General features: G+C 44.9%; 2 protein-coding genes across 12 annotated transcripts in view; both read right to left on the bottom strand.

Annotated features, from left to right (window-relative positions):
* Positions 1-10,233, bottom strand: part of sash1b (SAM and SH3 domain containing 1b) — an 83,027-nt gene extending 72,794 nt beyond the window's left edge. Inside the window, exon 1 of the mRNA XM_048228354.1 lies at positions 8,909-10,233. Within this exon, the coding sequence (XP_048084311.1) occupies positions 8,909-9,406 (498 nt within the window). The 5' untranslated portion in view covers positions 9,407-10,233. The remainder of the gene's footprint in view (positions 1-8,908) is intronic.
* Positions 10,234-15,271: 5,038 nt separating this feature from the next.
* The window catches only part of stxbp5b (syntaxin binding protein 5b (tomosyn)), a 35,973-nt gene continuing 31,165 nt past the window's right edge, over positions 15,272-20,079 (bottom strand). For all 11 annotated transcript variants that reach the window (XM_048228428.1, XM_048228439.1, XM_048228430.1 and 8 more), the window contains 4 exons: positions 19,775-19,940; positions 19,174-19,285; positions 16,472-16,692; positions 15,272-16,055 (listed from right to left, as the gene is read on the bottom strand). In XM_048228428.1, coding sequence (XP_048084385.1) covers positions 16,014-16,055; positions 16,472-16,692; positions 19,174-19,285; positions 19,775-19,940 — 541 coding nt within the window. In that variant the 3' untranslated portion in view covers positions 15,272-16,013. The remainder of the gene's footprint in view (positions 16,056-16,471; positions 16,693-19,173; positions 19,286-19,774; positions 19,941-20,079) is intronic.

Genomic DNA, 20,079 nt, shown 5'->3' with positions numbered 1-20,079 from the left:
CTACAAAAGATGTAAGCTTCACTGTTGTATATTTTTACTTGTTTTATTTATTTGTTTTTCTTTTACTTTTTAATTTAGTACATGACACTAATATATCATTGTACATCATCGTACTCTTCCAGTGCAAGCTTGTATATTTAGAATGTATCCAATTGCAAAGCTCACCATAATATTTTCATTCTATAATCCATGAATTGAGTATTTTGATACCTAGTCTTGGCTTTTATAATGGAAATGTGGTTATGGCAGAAAACGAGGATTAAGCTGGAGGAATGTTTTTGTTTTTCATGAAAATCTGTGTTTTTCCTTCACCACTCTGTCAAAAAGCCCAAACAGTTTGGTCATCCACCACCAGCCTTAATGGCATTACTCACTCTTCCTTCCTCTGAACACCACTGCTGTTTGTGTAGTCCAATCATCTGTGGAGTTAAACATTTCAGTCCAGGGCAGCTCACCTTTATCCCCTCCTCCCTGCTCATCCCATCCCATCTCATCTCACTCTGGCCTGACCCTAGCCAGGCGTACAGATTTAAGAGGCAGTGGACAGCAGCCCCACACCAACATTGATTGTGCTCTGGAGCATGTAATCAGCTGGGCAGGGCAGTAAAATGGCTCTTTTCCCTCCTTTATGCCCATGCTGATGGCCAGACCCAACTGCATTGATTTCACTTCCACAGCCTGGCAGAGCATGGAGCATGGCGTGGCCTATTAACAACCCATCCAAACCCTCCATCAGACCGACCACTATCTGGCCAACAGCCCCCTAGCCTCAAGGCCCAATGACAGTTGTCTACCTAATGGAAAATTACAGCATTAATTAAAAGCTCATTTCCGCTCTGGGGTTCTGGGGCTGCAGCAAGCAGAAGGTAGAAAAAACCCCGACAGGCAGCCCCGGCAATGAATTCAGAACCAGGGTTCTGTGGCAGATGACAACAATACAATGGGCCTACAGCTATAGGTGACCCAACTTTAAATCTTTTTAAACATCTCTCTGAATATGGAAAGCTTATATATAGGAATTAACATCTCATTCCTTTATATCTTAATCAGAATCAAATGAGATCCGTGGAGCATCCATGCCAACACCCAGCTGTAGACACAGAATCCCATTACTTCATTCATTTCTCTCAACATCAACCTAGTGAGGTCTTTGTTCTAAGGCACTTGGAATGAGACAAGCAACAGATTAGCAAGATATGCAAGATTCTTTGGATGGAGTCATGCGCATTACAGTTGGACTCACAAAATGTAAACGCAACAATGTGAGAAGGGAGTGACTCAGTAAGATGCATGATATAATAATACTAATTTTCTGCTCATGAACAAAGCGAAGAGGGTTCACTTCTCGGACACAGGCGGCCTGTGACAGCCTGACCGCAGGCTCTTCCTCCAGGCTCATAAACAACTCTCGCTCCCACGCGACCCCACGGCGAGGCCAGAGGGCTGGCGCTTCATCAAGGCCTCGCTCACAAGGGCCGAGGGAGAGAGGCCTGCGCTTACTCATCCATGGGGTACGAGACAAGAGACGGGGGGGGGGGTCATAAACCTCTCAAATACAACCCCCCTCACACACACACAAAGAAAGAAACTTCCTGCTTCTATTTCACAGCCTTGCTCATTAAAGAGCCCCAGATGGTAATTGCGTGTGTAAAGTTTTCTTTGCAATCATTTAAGTTCCCATGTCCCTCAAACTTTAGCCCAATGCTGAGGGGGGCCCAACTGCCAATGGGAACACAGAGGAGCGAAGGACAGTCAGGCGAGATCCTCCCCTCTCCTCCTCAGAGGGATCTCCTCACGCACTGCACTACTACTACTAAATGCTCACTGGCTTTAAATGACGGCAGACTGGCAAAAAAAAAAAAAAAAAAAAAAAAAAAAAAAAATTGGGCGCGAGAGGTCAGTTGCGTTTTCCAGCCGAGGCCCGGCCCTTGTGTGAAATAACACTGATTGGGAGAGGTAATCTCATCTAAGCCCTCTAATCCCACAGACGGAACGCTCTCTGTCCATGGAACCGGTTCAAGAGCCTGATCGAGCGAGCCACTCCGACTGCTGACGGTTACATAGACTGGCTGCGGAGAACCGTCAGCACAGTCCCAGGAAACCAAACCAGATCAAAACAACACAAACGAGCAGTCACATGCATTTGGCGGTGAGATGACGTCACACAAATAGCACCGTAGAGCAGATCTGCTCTATCATTTAGTGCAGGAAGAGTTTACGCATCTTCACATTAGTGTGCCAAGTGTTCTGTTGCCAAAGGATCTAAAGAAGAACTCTCACCTTCTCCATCAGTAACCATACCAGAATATACAGGATGGCCATATATGGGATGTGCTCAACCCCAGGGAGGCCCTGAGACTAAGAGAACCCTGATCACCATATACACTAAAACACACGTGAACCATATCCCTAGGAAACTAATGTTACATCTACAGTCCACATTTCCCAGTGACATTGCTTTTGTCTGGCGCTGTAGGAGAATAACGCCAGCTGATCTAGCAGATCATCAGGTGTGTGAGATGAGGCAGCAAATATACTCCTGCGGGAGGCACAAACAGCCACACACACACACACACACACACACACACACACACACACACACACACACACACACACACAACAGGCTACTGCATAACAATAACTCAGATTTATATGCAAGATTTATTAACTCATCAGCAGGACTAAATAGTACTAAGGGAGACCATGTTTTGCCTCTGTTGTGATTCCAAGACACAAAAGCACTAATCTCTAATGTTTAGAGTATTTGGATCAAGTCTAGCTTGAGTATGCCTGTGTGTGTGTGAGCAAATGTGTATGTGTGTGTGCAATGTGTGTGTGTGTATGTGTGTGTGTGTAGTTGCAGTTTGGCCATGACAATGAACCACAAGGCTGACATGACATGACAGTGTTAAAGACGCGCTTGTGACACAGCTGTGCTCGCTGGCCCTCGGGTCAAGTGTTTCCTGTGAATGAAATGAGGTGGACATAACGTGGCGGTCCCCAGGCTTACTTGCGGTGGTGTGGCCTCGGCCATCTGTGGCCAGCTCTGATTCCAAAACACAGAGATAAACAGTCATACAGGATGAGGACTGACCATCACTAACCAGAGAAGGCATTTTTGTGTGTGCATGCAAGTGTGTGTGTGTGTTTGTTTGGCTGTTTACTTCTGTCAGTGTTTGTTGAAGGGGCCTTGAAATTATGGGTCTGGACATCTGGCAACACCAGCGCTTGCCAAAAGGCAAATGACAAACAAAAACAAAACAGTGTAATCTGTGACTTTTTCAACCAATTTGATTTGGAGTTGTTCTTTTGTTTAAATCTCATCTAAGACATCCCACAAAAAGTCCCTTAAGGGCAAAGTCTTCATCTTACCATCCAAATGACAATGTGAAAGAAGTGAAAGAAGCGTTCGTTTTATTTTTAGCCACAGAGCATTTTAAGACATTTTCTTGTTTTGCAGCTGCAAACTTCCTCCAAAACGTGTGTATTGTTAAAGGAAAATTCCGTTTTTTAGCACTTTAAGGCCCTTTTCTGTTTTGTTTTGGATGAACTAGAGTGGTGGACACCGAAATTTTGACGATTGGTCCTGTCTCGACTTTTCTGACTCGTTTTGAATCGCCTTTGACTTCTCAGGGTGGCTGGCAATGGGCATACTGTAGTAGGCTACTCAAACATGTCCTAAAACAACCCTTAACGTTCGTTTTCAAAACTGTGCAACTCACCGGTGCAATGTATCAAATGTATCAAATATATCCGCTCAATATTTGAGCCTGAAGCATAGACGGTGGCGCAGTAATATCAACGTGCAATGAGTCTTCCAACAGAAATCAATGGGATTTTACAAAATGGCAAATAAAAGACGACAGAAACTGTATTTCGCTACGCTACTTGTTTTGGAACATCAACGAACACCACTAACCACTCGGTGAGTTGCACAGTTTTGAAAATGAACGTTAAGGGTTGTTTTAGGACATGTTTGAGTAGCCTACTACAGTATGCCCATTGCCAGCCACCCTGAGAAGTCAAAGGCAATTCAAAACGAGTTAGAAAAGACGAGACAGGACCAATCGTCAAAATTTCGGTGTCCACCACTCTAGTTCATCCAAAACAAACCAGAAAAGGGCCTTAAAGTGCTAAAAACCGGAATTTTCTTTTAAAGTTGCAGTAACTTTTTTATGCTTAAATATTGTATCCGTTTGCTCTCACAGATGAGGAGTTAACATCTGTAGTTATGTGACAAACTTGTCTTGTGATCCCAGGTCACAGCGTACACCCCTACCCCAACATCCACACAGAGCTCTCAGCGTTGCAGTGGTGCACCATGGGATGCCAGAGTTCTGCAACTGTCATCTCTGTTCAGAGAACACATCCTGCTGGGCCGCTGATGTCAAACAACACTTCACCAGCAGCTCTGTGCCTCAACCCCCGCCAACGACCCGGGGCACAAATGCCACCGACTGGCAGAAAAGCGCATTCATTCGGGCCTAGCCCCTCACAACACAGGAAGCACAGAAAACGATAAGGTCAAACCATGTTGCCTCAAGGCCTGCAAGGGCACATGACAGGGACAAAACAGGCAAGGGAGGCATTTTAACATTTTGAAAACTTGTTCGGCGTCAGGCGGAGGCCTGGTGGAGATGAAGCCGTGTGTTCCCAAAACCTCCTCTGAGGTGACAGTGACTGTGTGCTCTGACATGGCCCTCTTGGGCCAGAGAGAGAAGGGAAGTGTGTTGTGATGTGTGTCCCGGTATGAGTGTATGCTGTTGAACAGGGTCACCGAGTCGGAGAGAAAGAGTGCATGTGCATGTGTGTGTGTGTGTGTGTGTCTTGCAAACCCGAGTGTGTGTGGATGTTTGTTAAAGTTGGGATGCAGTATAAGGTCAGTGGTGAGTCACAAAGTGCTTCCCTGCACTTAGCACCCTGAATCTTTTATGAGCTTTATACGGAAAATCTGAGCACAGATATCCTGGTTGTGTGTATGTGTGTGTGTGTGTAGTGTGTGTGTGTAGTGTGTGTAGTGTGTGTGTGTGTGTAGTGTGTGTGTGTGTGTGTAGTGTGTAGTGTGTGTGTGTGTGTGTGTGTGTAGTGTGTGTGTGTGTGTAGTGTGTGTGTGTGTGTGTGTGTGTGTGTGTGTGTGTGTGTGTGTAGGTGTGTGTGTGTGTAAAAGCGAGACCATCAGCACACTGTGAAGTCTTCTCTTGCTACAAAAGAAAAGGGAATGCAGTCGCTGCATCACCAATGCCTATAAGAAGCCTGGTTGCGGCACATTCAAAGACCACCATCACGGAACCGGTAGATGGATGTTCTAAGGAGATTTCCATCCTGTGTAATAAGGAACCAGAGAATTGTTCCTCAAAGAATGACCCAGTACTTCCCTGGAAACTTGTGTAACAGGATTAAAAGAAAGAGTATGGCTGTTTTGAAGACAAAGGATGTTATGTTTAACCCTGTAAAATTCGCTAAGGCTTACATACTAATAACCGCAGCTCACTGACTTTAGGTCTTGGCTCATAGTTTTAAAAAAGTTGGTGCTTTGTAGTGATCAGCTGGATTCAGTCTAACCAGGTTCTCCTGACAGTTCAAGCTAGAATCTCTAAATCCCCTAATATATAAATGCCCTGCAGTACTGCCAGTGGGAATCCCATCCCAGTATGAAAACTTGAAAACTGCTTCCAAAGGTCATTCACCCTTGGCTGACATTCTGAGTGTGACCGGTCAGACAGACACATGCCAGTGTTTGCTGGTCCAAAATGACCCCTCTAACCCGATCATCCCGTAAGCGGGATTCCCCACGCACCGAAGCTGTCTGGGTTTGTCTCTGACGAGCAGGGCTGACGCCACGGCTGCGCCGCTACCAGCCCAGCGAGTCCCCGGCCTGCTTACCCGCATGTCCGCCTGCCCATCCGCCCGCCTGCCTCGCACTCTGATCAGAACCACTTGTGACCGTGCAGCCCAAGCAGAATAATGAGGCCGGCAGATGAACGGTCTAATCCCTTTAAACTGACAAGCAGAGCGAGAGGGGATGGCACGCAGAGGACCGCAGCAATCTGCTGCTCTCCTCTCACACCCATATGCCATCGGGAGACGTTCAGACCCAACAAACGCAGACAAACACAAGGGTCCGGGGCCGCTGCCTGGCCGCTGGTGTCCTCTGACCGCAGGCTACGGCAGAAGGCCTCAGGGCAGGACAGGCTGATGGAGAGACAGGGGTCTCAGTGGAGGCTGGCACTGAAATGAACCCGCTGAAATCTGGCCGACAGTAAGGAAGCACATTCATTCTGTCCTATTTTGAACATGTCTCGTCAAAAAGTGGCCAGTAACTTCAAATCGCAAGCTAACGACTTCTTGCTTGAATCTGATTTTTGTTGTTGTAAAAAATCAAGCCAGAAAGGACAAACAAAATGGACAAACCAAACCGCACAAAATGACAAAAACCACTTGCGCTGGCAAGGAGGCAGTGCAGGCAGCGGAGAGCAAAGCCCAGCAGGCAGGCATGAGGCATCATCTGCATGTCACCACGTGTTGCCAGTGATGTGCATGCAAGGCTTTTGGGAGGGCACAAGGCACAGCGCACAGGAGGCACGGGTGGGGTGGAAGGGTGGAGGGGGTGCGGTGAGGGGGTGGTTGACAGCAGCATGACAGTGGCAGAGGGGAGGGAGGAAGTCCCCATTCATTCACTCATTCTTTTTTAATGAGAGTAATCTCAGCCACCCCTCCTCCTCCGGCTGCCAGACACGGATACAAACCAACAGAGCACGAAGCATCACTTCAAATAAAACACCCTCTTCTGAAAACGGCCACAGGAGCCAGCCAGGCCTGGGAAAAACGCACTTTTCTCCAGCGCTCTAGTAGACGCTGATGGATGTAATGGCTGTGGAGAAATCTCACCTGTTCTATTTAAAGCGAAAGACAACAAGTAATGCATCAGCGGTCAGGGAGAGGACATTAGGCCCTACACCGTGATGGAACATTTTTGTAGGCTGGGTGGTTTCATCCCCACCAGTTATAAAGGCTCTCTATAGTGGTCAGAATTAAATTTAAATCTCTCACTTTGGACTATAGGACACTGACTGGATCTGCTCCCTGCTCCCTTAATTCAATGATCTAGATGTATATCCCCAACCGTCCACTGCGCTCTGATAAGCGCCTGTTGTGTCGACCAGCTATAAACACTAGGTCAAATTCTCTTTTCTCTTTTCCTCAGGGGTTCCTTGTTGGTGGAATGAGTTGCCCAGTGCTCTCCGTTCCTGTGATAGTTTTGGGTCTTTCAAGAGGGGTCTAAAGGCATATCTGTTCAACATGCACTTAGTTTATTAAGCGTTTCTTATGCGTTATGGTTTGTATATTATAGTATTTATTTATTTTCATAAGGCTATTGATTGAATTGACATTGTTTGCTGTTCTCCTTGCTGTAGTCTTACCAACTTTTTAAATTGTTTACTGTTAAACTTAATTATTGTATTGTTGCTATTTGTATGTCGCTTCGGACAAAAGCGCCAGGATATCGGTCAGGTAGATGAGTTTAAACTCATCTTTCGCTATCAATAACATTCATGATAGATTAAGATTAAGATGACAAATGTGAGCACTGATGATAGGATTAACTATGCAACTATGAGCAAAAGGATGAGGATACTATCATTGATAATGATGATTATAACAAACACCTAGATGCGTGAAAGCCCTCATGAGATCCCAGGTAAAGTGGCACTTCAACAGCACTTGCTACCTGCAGACGACTGCCCCCGCTGATCCTGCTGTCTCTCTGCCAGACTACAAAAGGACAGCAGCTGAGTAGCTCCAGGACACAGCTCACAGCTCTTGTTCACCACCTACATCAGACAGACCCTCATCCAACATATCATCTGCCACGTGCAATTAACCTCAGAACTGCCATCCCATAGCAGCCATGCGTTTTCACATTACTTATGAATGATGCACGCTGTGCTTGAAACAATTATCAGACCAGGCTGTGTTCCATTCTTTAAGGTGTTTAGGACAAAGATGAATCCTCTCTCTCTCCCGCTGAGTCAGACTGGAAACCTACAGTGAGACAGCCCAATGTTCTATGACATACTGCTCTAGCCAGGGTTCCAGAACAGCTGACTCAGCATCAGTGTATTCATTACACCTCTGTTAACGCTGTCTGCTACCCTAAACCCATGGGGTTTACTGATTGTTATCAGCCAAATGATTGGCAGCAGCACCTGGGCTGCCGAGGAGGTTCTTAACTAAACAGAGGCTTTATTGAGATTACTTTCCTCTTAATCAGTCCATTAAGGTTAATCTTAGGGGGTAATGGCCTCCAGCCCAGCCTGTCTGAGGCTATTGATCGGCGCAGAGCTGGAGGTGAGTGGTAGGCCCCCTAGGACCAGGGATGAGTAATGGCCTCAATTTAGACTGCAGAATCCCACAGAACTCCACAGAACATCTCAAGCAGCTTATAAAAATGTACCCCACCTCACCCCTCCCACCCACTTTCTTGCAGAGTTCTGGAATATTGGTGATCAAACAGGCTGTCAATGCTTGCAAATATCATGCTGTTCTGTGTGGATGATGGCTTAGGTCACAGAGTTTATAGGTGACATGAATGTATACACTTACTTTACATACCATGTACGTGGTATCAGAATTGTGGGGAAAAGAATGAGAAAGAAGCAAAGGCCTAACGAGGGTCCTGTTTAAGTTCATACTGTGTGCTGATATGGCTAAGGCGAAATCATCTGATCTGAGAGCAACTAATATCAACTGACCAGGGGACCAGTTTCCAGAAAGCTTCCTGATGCACCCATAGTCATGATATAGTGCAGACTGCTGGTCTGAATAGCCTCAGGTGAACTGATTGTAACACTTTAAAGCTTTTTGGAAAATGGTCCCATTTCTGGTATAGGACAATTAGTGTACACACCTCTTTAGAGTAGGGTAGACAGCCAAGGTCGATGCCATCTTTCAGAAGTTTATCTCTTATCATGATCTTCAGTTTCAGCTTTGGGTAAGTCACTGGTTCTTGACAGTGTCCAAGCAATAGATTGTTGTTTCCCGGGGTGAACCTGGATTTTAATCCACTGCTATCCCATGTGGAATCTGTCCATAATCTAGAGTCCTTATGGTTGCCTTCACTTCTGAGGGATGTTGTGTGTGGGTTTGATATCGTAACCACCGGTTCTAAGGTGAAGTAGTGCCCCGGGGCTAATTTCTTGTCCTCCTCTTTCAGTCGCGACACAGCATTCAGCACCTTTATCCTGTGGTGCGAATTGAACACGCCAATAGCGTCCAAGTCGGGCTCCCCAATCTGTTTGCAAACTTCCAGGTCGTCGTAGCCGTTATCTACGAAAGATTCGACATACTGGCAGAGCTGGAGAGCTTTGAGCCACTCGAAAACGATGCTGGGGCCGTTACTCGTCATGTTTGAGCAGCGGCGGAAAGTCTCTTCGGTTCAGGTGTGTGTTTACATTCTCCGGCGCTCAGTAATCGAGCATGTCGCGGCACAAAGCAGTCAGTTTGGTTCCTACAGCTCCATCCTTTCCAAACTAATCCGGCGGGGTGTGAACACCTTCCAGGTGACGTGTCAATAAGGTTCTAACAGGAATCTGGTACCTCTGAATCCTGTCAGGTGCGGAGTACCATGCATCGCATATACATTTGATACGGACGTGCCAGTAGTAGTAGGCGACTTATTAAACATATATCTGCACAACAACGAGATCTAGCTCAGCCGTAAACTCATGCCGGCGCTCCCAGACAGTTACACAAAATAGTGGAGACACATTGTTTAATGTCTGGCGTCCGTACGCATGACTTGATTGCGCCACTGTTGTTCTCGTCAATGAAGCCCATGTAACATTTTCCGTCCGTTGAGCTCGCAAAATAAATCAACTCGTTAATGAAAAGTGGTTTCAAAAGCTTCTCTTATGCGAAAATAAGCAAACATAAAAGGTTTACCCACCGATCCTTCCATTTCTGCTTTCAGCCCAAGAGAAGTCTGGAAACCACGGCGCCGGCATTGAACGGTGGCATATCTCCGTAGTGAGATGTGACAGCGAGCTTGCCGTTGTTCATTTCTTCTGTTAGGCTACTCACTCGCTCATGTGGCATGCGCTCTTGACAGCATTCTCTGCAATGGCATTGCGAATCTGTGGACGTCACAGAGTTTTCTTGTACAACTGCTCACTTCTCACAAGAATAAAAACAAACCACGTCTAGAAGTATTAACACAGGGCCCATGTGAGTCCCACTTTCCTCACCGGAATGAAGTTTCTTCTCTTTCGGTACCACATTAGGCGCGCTTGGGTTTCGCTCAGAGCATATTGGACACTCTTTGGCGCCACTCTCAGGAAAAGAAGGATTGATAAAATATGATTCAACAAAAACTATGCATTATTTTTCACACCATTGTTATCATATCGTATTGTAACCATAATGACAAAAATATGACCTAGTTAAAAGGACGACTATTGTCATTTAAAATGTTCTATGAATACCCAACCCCCCAAAAAAAATCGTCCTCATAAAAGCTTATTTTATTGATAACAAGCATAGTTAACTTCTGGAGGGGCATATTTAGATTTGTGTCAGACATTAACCATTGAATCAAGTTATGGTGAATACATCTCCAGATGAAATCTTTGGTTTGACAAATAAACATCTAACACCATCTGTTGGTGGCACCAGTAAGGACAAGCAGAGTCTATTGGATCTGGCTATCCTCAGTGTGTGGCTTTTAGCAAAAGTCAAACACACAAACAGTTAAGGCAAATTGTAGGATTTTGCAGTGAATATAAATTCTGAATGAAATGACACTACATCACCTCATTCACACTCAGATTATTTAGGCTATTTTTTCTGGCTTGATAAGATAGACATTTTTTTGTTGGAAGAGGAATGAGGAGATAATGAAATTGGAGTCTGGAGCATAGAATTATTTCATTTTATGGGCTGAAGACTCCTCGTCAGTGTCAGCAGACTATCTGCTGGTCCCAATCTAAAGGCTCACTCTCTTGTGCCAAGCCAGCAGATAGGCTCCTCACCTCACGACTAGAGGCAAGAGCCATGCAGTGCTCGAGTTTGGAGCCCGATAATCATAGTATCTTAAATCTGCTTTAAAAGACCATTTGAAACTCATGCAAGCAAGGCAGAGCTATTTTTTTCTCTATTTTTTTTTGCCTATAAAACACGCTCTTTTTACTTTACTTGAAAATAACAGACCTGAGACATCTAAGTAATGTGTTGGGTAAAATGTTAAGCCTATGCCAAACCAAGATTTCTGCGTGTTGTTTTATTCTTGCTGGTAGGGAGCCAAACCCAAAGCTGTTTTAGTGTCATTCTCTGGACAACCCAAGGTCACGAGAACAACTTTTATTTTATTCTATCAAGGTTTGTGGAAAATTTGCAGACTGCTCTCTTTAAGTTCCACTTCTAAATCTATATATGAGCTGTTCAGCATCATAGACACAAGTACACAATTGGCCTTTGAACCACTGGGTAGCTCAATACCTGATAAAACTACCGGTATTTTAGTACGCATTAAACTATACATTCCTATTTTTGACTATGATGTTTTAAAAAAAAATCTTTGATATCCATCCAGAAATCTAACAAACACATCTGTGATGATCTTTCAGACTCTTGCTCTCTGTTCTCCGACTAAACGGAGTCCAACCTCATGTGATCACCACTACATTCCTCAGGAACAGCATGTGAGGCACGTGCACGACTAGGCCACCAGAGAAACCACAGAGACAGAGTAGGCCATCCACACCCCGCAATTTGAATACATTGGTTTTACATTTATTTTTTTCCATTGCACAGTAATGTCTATCAACAGAGTTTCTACATTGTAGGTGGCAGCAGATTAAGACAAACACCCATGTGAAAGCTTCAGAAAACTGTACAGTGAAGTGGCTACAACCAGAAAAATAAAAACAAATCGATGCTACTCCCCTCCAGTTTTTTTTTTTTTTTAAATCCTCAGCAGGTGAGATGCCGGGGAACATTGGGCTCAAGCGACGTCTCAGGTCTGGTGCTGAGAGAGGGGCGTGCACTGGAGTGGGCTGCTTAGTTAGACAGAGAGGCCAAAAGCTTGCATGACAACAATGTTTTCTCAACAAAAAAAAAGTTATAGAACACATAAACAGAAAGAAAGATCCTACCTGCTGATAAAGTAAAGACATATCACTCAAATAAAAAAAGAAGATATATCAGAAATAAAAAATAAAGTTTACATTGGTAGAGCACACAAAAAAATAATCTGACGCTTTGATGAGAGACAATAATGAATGCTTCAAGTCTGTAAACGCTAAAGAACATGCTTGCTCCACCAAAGCTCACCAGCAGAGCTCCACCCATACAAATGGCGCCCCCTGGCAACACAAGCGCGCACTGAATAGCCCAACTATTCAGAACTGGATACAGAGCTATATCTAGATATCTAAACCGATAGCTAGATACACTCGCCACACTCACATTCATACACACAAATTTGATATTTTGAAAACGCAGTCTTCATTTTTTAAATAATATAATAAAAGTATTATATCTTGAAATATCTTGAAATTAAAAGTATATATATATTTTCAAATATATAAATATATTAGAATATCATTGAGCAGACACTGAAGATGAATCATAGAGAGACGGAGAAAGAGAGCCACTCCCAGATGACCTGCCTTCGGCACACCGGCCTGTATCCTTCAGCATCACGATTTGGTCCTTCAGCATCACGCGATTTGGTCCTTCACACAGACGCACACACAAAAACTGCCAAAACAAAAAATGAAGAAAAAACACTTTGCAAAAAATTACAAAAATATGAATCAAAATGACTTCTGGCAGAATTATAAATACAACATAAAAACTCATAGTGCAAAACCCCATATGACCGCTTGCACAGACTAAGAGCATGCGCTAGCGGAAACAAAGAGCTCCAGGCGGGAGGGAGTGACCTCACTGAGTGCTCTATGATGTCATCAGTTCTCTAAAAAGACCTCTCTGATTGACCGTCGGAGTGGGCCCCGGCGTGGGGCCACTTTTGGCAGCCGAGACAGAGAAAGAGAGAGATGGAGAGAAAGAGAACAAGAGATGGCCATCAATGTCACCTTGCTGACATCAGCACTCTGTGACTAAGACTTCAAGTGTCCCAATATTTACAACATTTGGCAGCGAGTGATAGAGAAAACGCAAATGAACATCCAAACAAACATACTGGTAGAGTTAGAGAGAGAGAGAGAGAGAGAGAGGGGGAAAGAAGCCTTCAGCCAGAAGTCAGGGACAGAGGATGATGCTCCCACAGAGAAACAAAATATGATGCCATAAGAAACAAAAAGACCTCACTGAGTGCTCTATGATGTCATCAGTTCTCTAAAAGACCTCTTCATAAATTAAACAAAACAGAATGGTCAATGCCTAAAAAACCAAGTGTCCCAATATTTACAACAAAGTGATCGAAATGAACATCCAAAACAAAAACTGGTAGATTACAGAGAGAGAGAGAGAGAGAGAGAGAGAGAGAGAGAGAGAGAGGAGAGGGAAAAGGACAAGCCAGAAAAAAGGATGATGCTCCCACAGAGAAACCATTCGCGACTTCATAAATTAAACAAAACAGAATGTAGCCTAAATCAAAACCAAGTATTTCAAAAAGTGATCTGAAATAAACAAACTGATTACAAGGACAACAAAAAAAGAACTCCATTCGGGAACTACATCCCTTAAAATATACTGTATCTATGTACTTTGTATAAATATATGCAGACAGACATATATTCCTGCATATATGTACTTCCAGTAAAGAATACACATATCTGGGTTGGCATATCAGCATGGCAAAACAAATACAGGAGAGGGAGGTGGTGTTGGGCTTCAGCAGGTTTTGGGAGTTGGGGGTGGGATTTGGCTGAGGCGACTCTTTACACTGACCAAAATTAATCAGACACGAACTCTGGGAGAGACACATGCATTTGTCTGTCGTCCAGTACACCGTGATGACGCCGAAACCGGGAAACATCACACAAATGAGACAAACGTGCTGTTCAGCAGGAGACAAAGGCCCTCGAGGTGACGTGAAGAGAGTGATGTGGCATCGCACGAGATGTATGCAGTGAGTGTCTGTCCCCAGCGCGTGCACACAACCACACACATACAATATACACTCTAGCACCCTTGCAAACAAACACACACACACAATGACAACCACACATATACACTCTAGCACCCTTGCAAACAAACAAGCGCGCGCGCACGCACACACACACACACACACACACACACACACACACACACACGTAGAGTTCAGCAGGAGAGGCCTGGGCCGTTAAGATTGTTAGCATACTTTTTAACCAGGAAGTGCACAGACAGGCAAACGACTAATGATATGCCTCGTCACGGCCATTAAAAGAAAAACAGACAAGAAAAACACTTGACATCATACATACACACACACACGCACACACAAGCACAGAACCTGCAGCTATAGCATGTCTCTGGTGTGTGTAGTACTTCTCGATCGACACAGGTTGCAGCTCCCTCTGCTATGACCTTGCAGCTTGAGGCTGCATCTTCACACGTCTGGGACCTGACTGTCCACTTCATTAAATATCTGACCCAATTCTTTATGTGGGTCCTCATCAGTAGTACAGTGCATTCAGCGTGTCCACAATGCAGGTGAGGAGAGTGGTGTGTGTATGTGTATATGCAGATGTGTGTATGTCTGTGTGAGGCTGATTAGAATACTAATGTGTGTTTTGGTGAATGGATGCATTTGCATTTTCTGTGAGTATACATAAAATGTGTGTGATGCATGTGATAACCTGTGTAAGGAAAAACATTCCAACTCCATATTAAGGTTTTTTTTTATGATAAGATCCCAGCAAATCCTATCATACTGTAACAGGCAGAGTCTGCAAGGGACTCGAAGTCAGCTCTGCTTTGCTCTGCTTACATCCCCAGCCTGATCAAGGGTGACCCCAGCAAAGGATATGTGTTCCATACTGCAAACTACCAGCCCTTAGTAGGTATAATTAATGGCATTTTTATCAGGCTCGTCTTCAACATCAACAACATATTCTTCATCATCATCATCATCATCATCACAGTCATGACTGTCATAGAACTACTTCATCATTATCAGCATGATATCTTTGAATAAGACAATCTGGCTTTTTTCCCCGGAAAAAAACAAAACAGCATGGGACGGGCATGGAGGGGACAGTGAGGGGGGCATGGGAGGGGGCATGGGAGGGGACAGTGAGGGGGGCATGGGAGGGGGGCATGGGAGAGGGCATGGGAGGGGGCATAGGAGAGGGCATGGGGTGGGCGGGCGGGCAAACATATAAAATACACAGCAGATAAGCGATTGAAGTCACTGGATGTGGGAAAGAGAGGGAGAGTCTGTCATGTCTGCCTGTCGTGTCCTTCCCATTCCCTTCCCAGTGTCTGGAACTACAACACCCAGCATTACTTGGCCTCATCTACTTCCTGTTCTTTTCAGAGGAAGGAGGCATGAGATGTCCTTCATATGTCCTTCAGTAGTTTTTTTCTCTCTCCTTAACAGCAGTAGCAGTAAGTAGCAGTAGTAGTATGGCAGCGTGGCTAATGTGAACAAGACACACAAAGGCTGTTCCTCCTCTCCTTGTCTTGACAACTCCTCTTTCTCATGTTCTCCTCTGCACTCGTCCTCCCTCTCTCCTTCTCTCCTCAGCGCTCCGCGGGCTGGCTGGGGGCAGGGGGTGGTGGTGGTGGTCAGGGGTCTGTTGTGGAGAGGCAGGGGGAAAGGTCGCCGTCCCTCTGGTGCGCTTGTCTCTCCTCAGATGACCGAGGTCGAACGGGGCGAGTTTTGTGCTCGGATAAAGAAGTGGCAGTCTGTCAATCAGTCAGCCCTCCGGGAGGGAGGGAGGGAGGGATGAGAAGAGGATTGGAGGAAAAGGAGAGCAAGAGAGAGAGAGAGAGAAAAGAAGTGGAGGAAGAGGAAGAAGAGGAAGAGAGAGGGGATCTTCAGCCACATCGGCCCTCTGGCGCTGGCATCAGAGCTGGTACCACTTCTTATCTTTGTACTTCAACATCATCTGTGGTGGAAAGGGTTTAAAAAAAAGGGATAAGGATGGAGAGACACAGGGGGAAATGGTGAGAGAGAGCAGGAGAGTGTGCATGCAGAAATGGAGAAGGAGAGATAAAAAAAAGAAATATCTGCTATTCACAGAAGATACTGAAAAGGCTGAGCTAAACTGCTGTGTCCTTGCTCTGAGGAGGTGTTGGTGCTGTGTGTTAGTGCTGTGTGAATCTCCTAAAGACAAGGCTTGTTAATGACACTACAGAGATGAGTAAAAGTAGATTAAATACATTGGCAGAGAGCTTGATATGTGGCTAGTCTTAGTCAAATATAATCGATAGACCTCCCTGAAACTTCAGTTTGTAGTTGGTGGCAGAGGGCAAAAAGAAGAAAGTGATGGCAGAGAGAGCGAGAGAGATCACAGTCACTCACGTCGTGGGCGTGTTTGGAGAAGGAGTCGGCGCTGGCCATCATGGCGGCCGTCCGCTCGTCCAGCTCGCCCAGTTTCTGCCCTCTCTCGTCTAGCGCCATGCGGGTACGCGCCAGATCGCCCACAATACCCGACGCGGCCCCCTTCATGCCCTCCATGCCCCCGGGCCCCGGGATGTGCTGCGCCAGGCTTCGGGACGCCTTACCCGCCGCTGTCTCCCCAACTGCCACACACAGAGGACACACACAATACATTTAAAGCTTTCAGACTTCAGCATGATTACAGCACATTCAACAAGTCACAGGACACAGGGCAAGTATCATCAGACAGCGAGGTACTTGGACATACGATTTATGGCCTGTGCAGATTACACGATTTTTTTTTTCTTCCACAATGGTCTTTTACGATCGACTGTGTCAGATTTGGCGATCAGAGAACCACAAATTCTTGCCGCGTCATGGTCGTAAGACTGGCCCCATTACAAGATCATGTAGCTTATCTATCGTAGCCTTCTCGTCGCAGGCAATAAATCGCAGGTCGTTGAATATGTCACATTACAAGACGCTTCCTTCTTCGGCGTCATTCCTGACTTTTCATATTCGGGCCCGACACTGGAAATTTGTCAGCACAACAAAATCTTGGCAAAATCGGGCTTTAGACATTGCCATTATACCAAGCAGGGTAGGAATTTCACGGCGGCCACGACGGCCATGGCCGTTGCCCCCTGCGTTGGCAGTAATGCCCCTTTGAAAATCAGAGGTTTACAGGCCACGGTGGCCTTGGTGCCCCCTTCTTTCAATATTCTGCTTTGCGTCCTACTAATAGCGATTTTTATTTAGCCCATGGCCTGTCAAAAGAATCTTAGCATTCACAGCGCAAATTAATTTTGTCTTTTACGCAGTGGAGAAAGTGACAGCGCAAAAAAGAAAGTGCGTCCAAATTCACACATTCTTCTCAGTTGAACTACTCGCTAAGTAGCCTACTCATCACACAGACAACACAAGTATCACATGAAAGAGCTTTTTCTCAGCTTTTAAACGATGTTAGCCACTAATTGCTGTGGTGAACGGTTCGCGAGAAAAGTAAATAGTATAATTTAATTTAACCATAAATTCTACTGAAGGTTTTGCCCATCTCACTACCCCTTCATCTCGGTGGAATACTTCACAAACCCTTCGTTTAACAAACGACAAACCATATATCGGAATAAACAGAAGACCTTACCGAACACAAAGGTGTAAAGCAGTCCCCTGTACAGTTAGCCGTTCCAGAGTAATCCAGTTTTGAATTTGCAGTAAATTTCGACATGCATGGATGTCTCTAAATTTGGGCTTTAAGTTTTACAATGTGTTTAAATTGTTCCACATGGTTTCATAACGGGCCAAATACAAAATAAATGTTACAAATATCGCCTACATATACGTCATACATGCACACACATGCACACACACACACACACAAGCACAGAACCAGCAGCTATAGCATGTCTCTGGTGTGTGTAGTACTTCTCGATCGACACAGGTTGCAGCTTCCTCTGCTATGACCTTGCAGCTCGAGGCTGCATCTTCACACGTCTGGGACCTGACTGTCCACTTCATTAAATATCTGACCCAATTCTTTATGTGGGTCCTCATCAGTAGTACAGTGCATTCAGCGTGTCCACAACGCAGGTGAGAAGAGTGGTGTGTGTATGTGTATATGCAGATGTGTGTATGTCTGCGTGAGGCTGAGTAGAATACTAATGTGTGTTTTGGTGAATGGATGCATTTGCATTTTCTTTAAGTTTTACAATGTGTTTAAATTGTTCCACATGATTTCATAACGGGCCAAATACAAAATAAATGTTACAAATATTGCCTAGATATCGGTAAATCAGAGGACAGCTGACTAAGAGTTTGAGAAAGTAGCCTTAATGATCACAAAATGCTAAGCGTGCATCTAGGCTGTTTGAGTTTCTTAAAGCTGAGCTGTGCTTAAATTGTTCAATACATGATTTCATAACAGGCCAAATATAAAATAAATGTTAAATATAGCCTAGATATCTGTAAATATTAGATGATCAGATGATTTACAGTTTTATGTAATATGTCATGTTTCATGTTTTTGTAATGTTTCATACAGTGATGCAGGTCTACTGCAGTGAATAGGCTAAATACAACTTTGATCATTTTTATAGCCTACTACTGTATAGTTAACTTTGGCCTTGGTGCCCTGACATGTGGCCTTTGTGCCCCCCACCAAATATGCCCAACTGAAGGCCAAGTGGTGAAAGAATGGTGAAATTCCAAGCCTGATACCAAGTACAGCCATTTTCATCCATACAATATAATATAAACAGGTGACCATCACTATGCTTAATATTAAGGGCAGGGTATGTAATCCCTTCTGCCCAATGGCAGTTCACATACCCCCATAAACTAATTTACAAGCTTAACGTTCAAGTTGGACTTGTTTACATGGCACGATAACATGGATGTGTGCTCAGTTCAGTTCAGTAAAGTAGTTCAGTCATCACAAGGATCTATTGGCTCAAAGCACAGAGGCTAGCGGTCACGCTAGACACAGCTAATTAATGACCGTAGGAGAGTGGGGTTATGTACAGCCAGCTTTAAGACTGAAGCGCTATAGTGTTGTCTGTGGAGGTAATGTGAGAGTCTGATTGGATGTCATGAGGCTGTAGGGTTAAGGGGGGCGGAGTACTCACACAGGTCCTCTCTGTCCAGAGACTGCGCTCCTCCTCCGAACAGACCCTTGAAGAAGCCTCTGTTGGGCGCCTCTGGAGTCTCCACAGGAGTGAAGAGCTCACACAGCATCTCCTGTGTGTTCACACACACACACACACACACACACACACACACACACACACACACACACACAAACACAGCATTTATCATGTACATGTACTCCAAAACAGTGCTATAAAAACACAAATACACACATCACACCCATCCATAAAAAAGAGGTGTGTTCAAATATTTAGACAGAAGCAAATATTTGTGAACAGTTTTTTGTTTTCTTTGAGTTCAGTCTGTTCCCAGAGAACTTCTCCTCGGACATACAAGGATAACTTCTGCACAAAGAGTTAACTACTGTAGCATTGAACTTGAACAATTTGGAATGTTTAAAAACGTAACAATTCAAAAGAAAAGGTGTTCGCCTAAACCGTTTGCCTCAGTTCAAAGAATGTCAACGCACTTCAGATAGACCTGCAGCATTTTCATTCATGCACAAATAAATACACACCAGTATATCCAAACACACACACGCCTATAAGCAAACACACACACACACACACACACACACACCTGCAGGTTGTCGCAGGTCTCTTGGCTATAGGTGAGGCGCTGTATCTCTGTGGGGGAGGTGAGGTACAGGGCCTGGCCCAGGTTGGAGAAGCAGAAGGTCCTGGCGATGCGCATGTCTGTCAGGGGCAAGTAGTTCACATCCAACAGAGGCCGCAAACTCGGCAGACTGGGAGAGAGAAAAGGGAGAGAGAGGGGAAAAAGACAGAGAGAGAGAGAGAAAGAGGAAGTTAACATGCAACGATTCCTTTTAACCTCTACAGAGACCAGAACCAACAGAGCACCCGCCAACCGTCACATTCCCTCCA

Source organism: Alosa alosa, chromosome 19 (assembly GCF_017589495.1).
Source record: "Alosa alosa isolate M-15738 ecotype Scorff River chromosome 19, AALO_Geno_1.1, whole genome shotgun sequence".
NCBI lineage: Eukaryota > Metazoa > Chordata > Actinopteri > Clupeiformes > Clupeidae > Alosa > Alosa alosa.
This window is presented reverse-complemented; position numbering and strand designations above follow the sequence as displayed.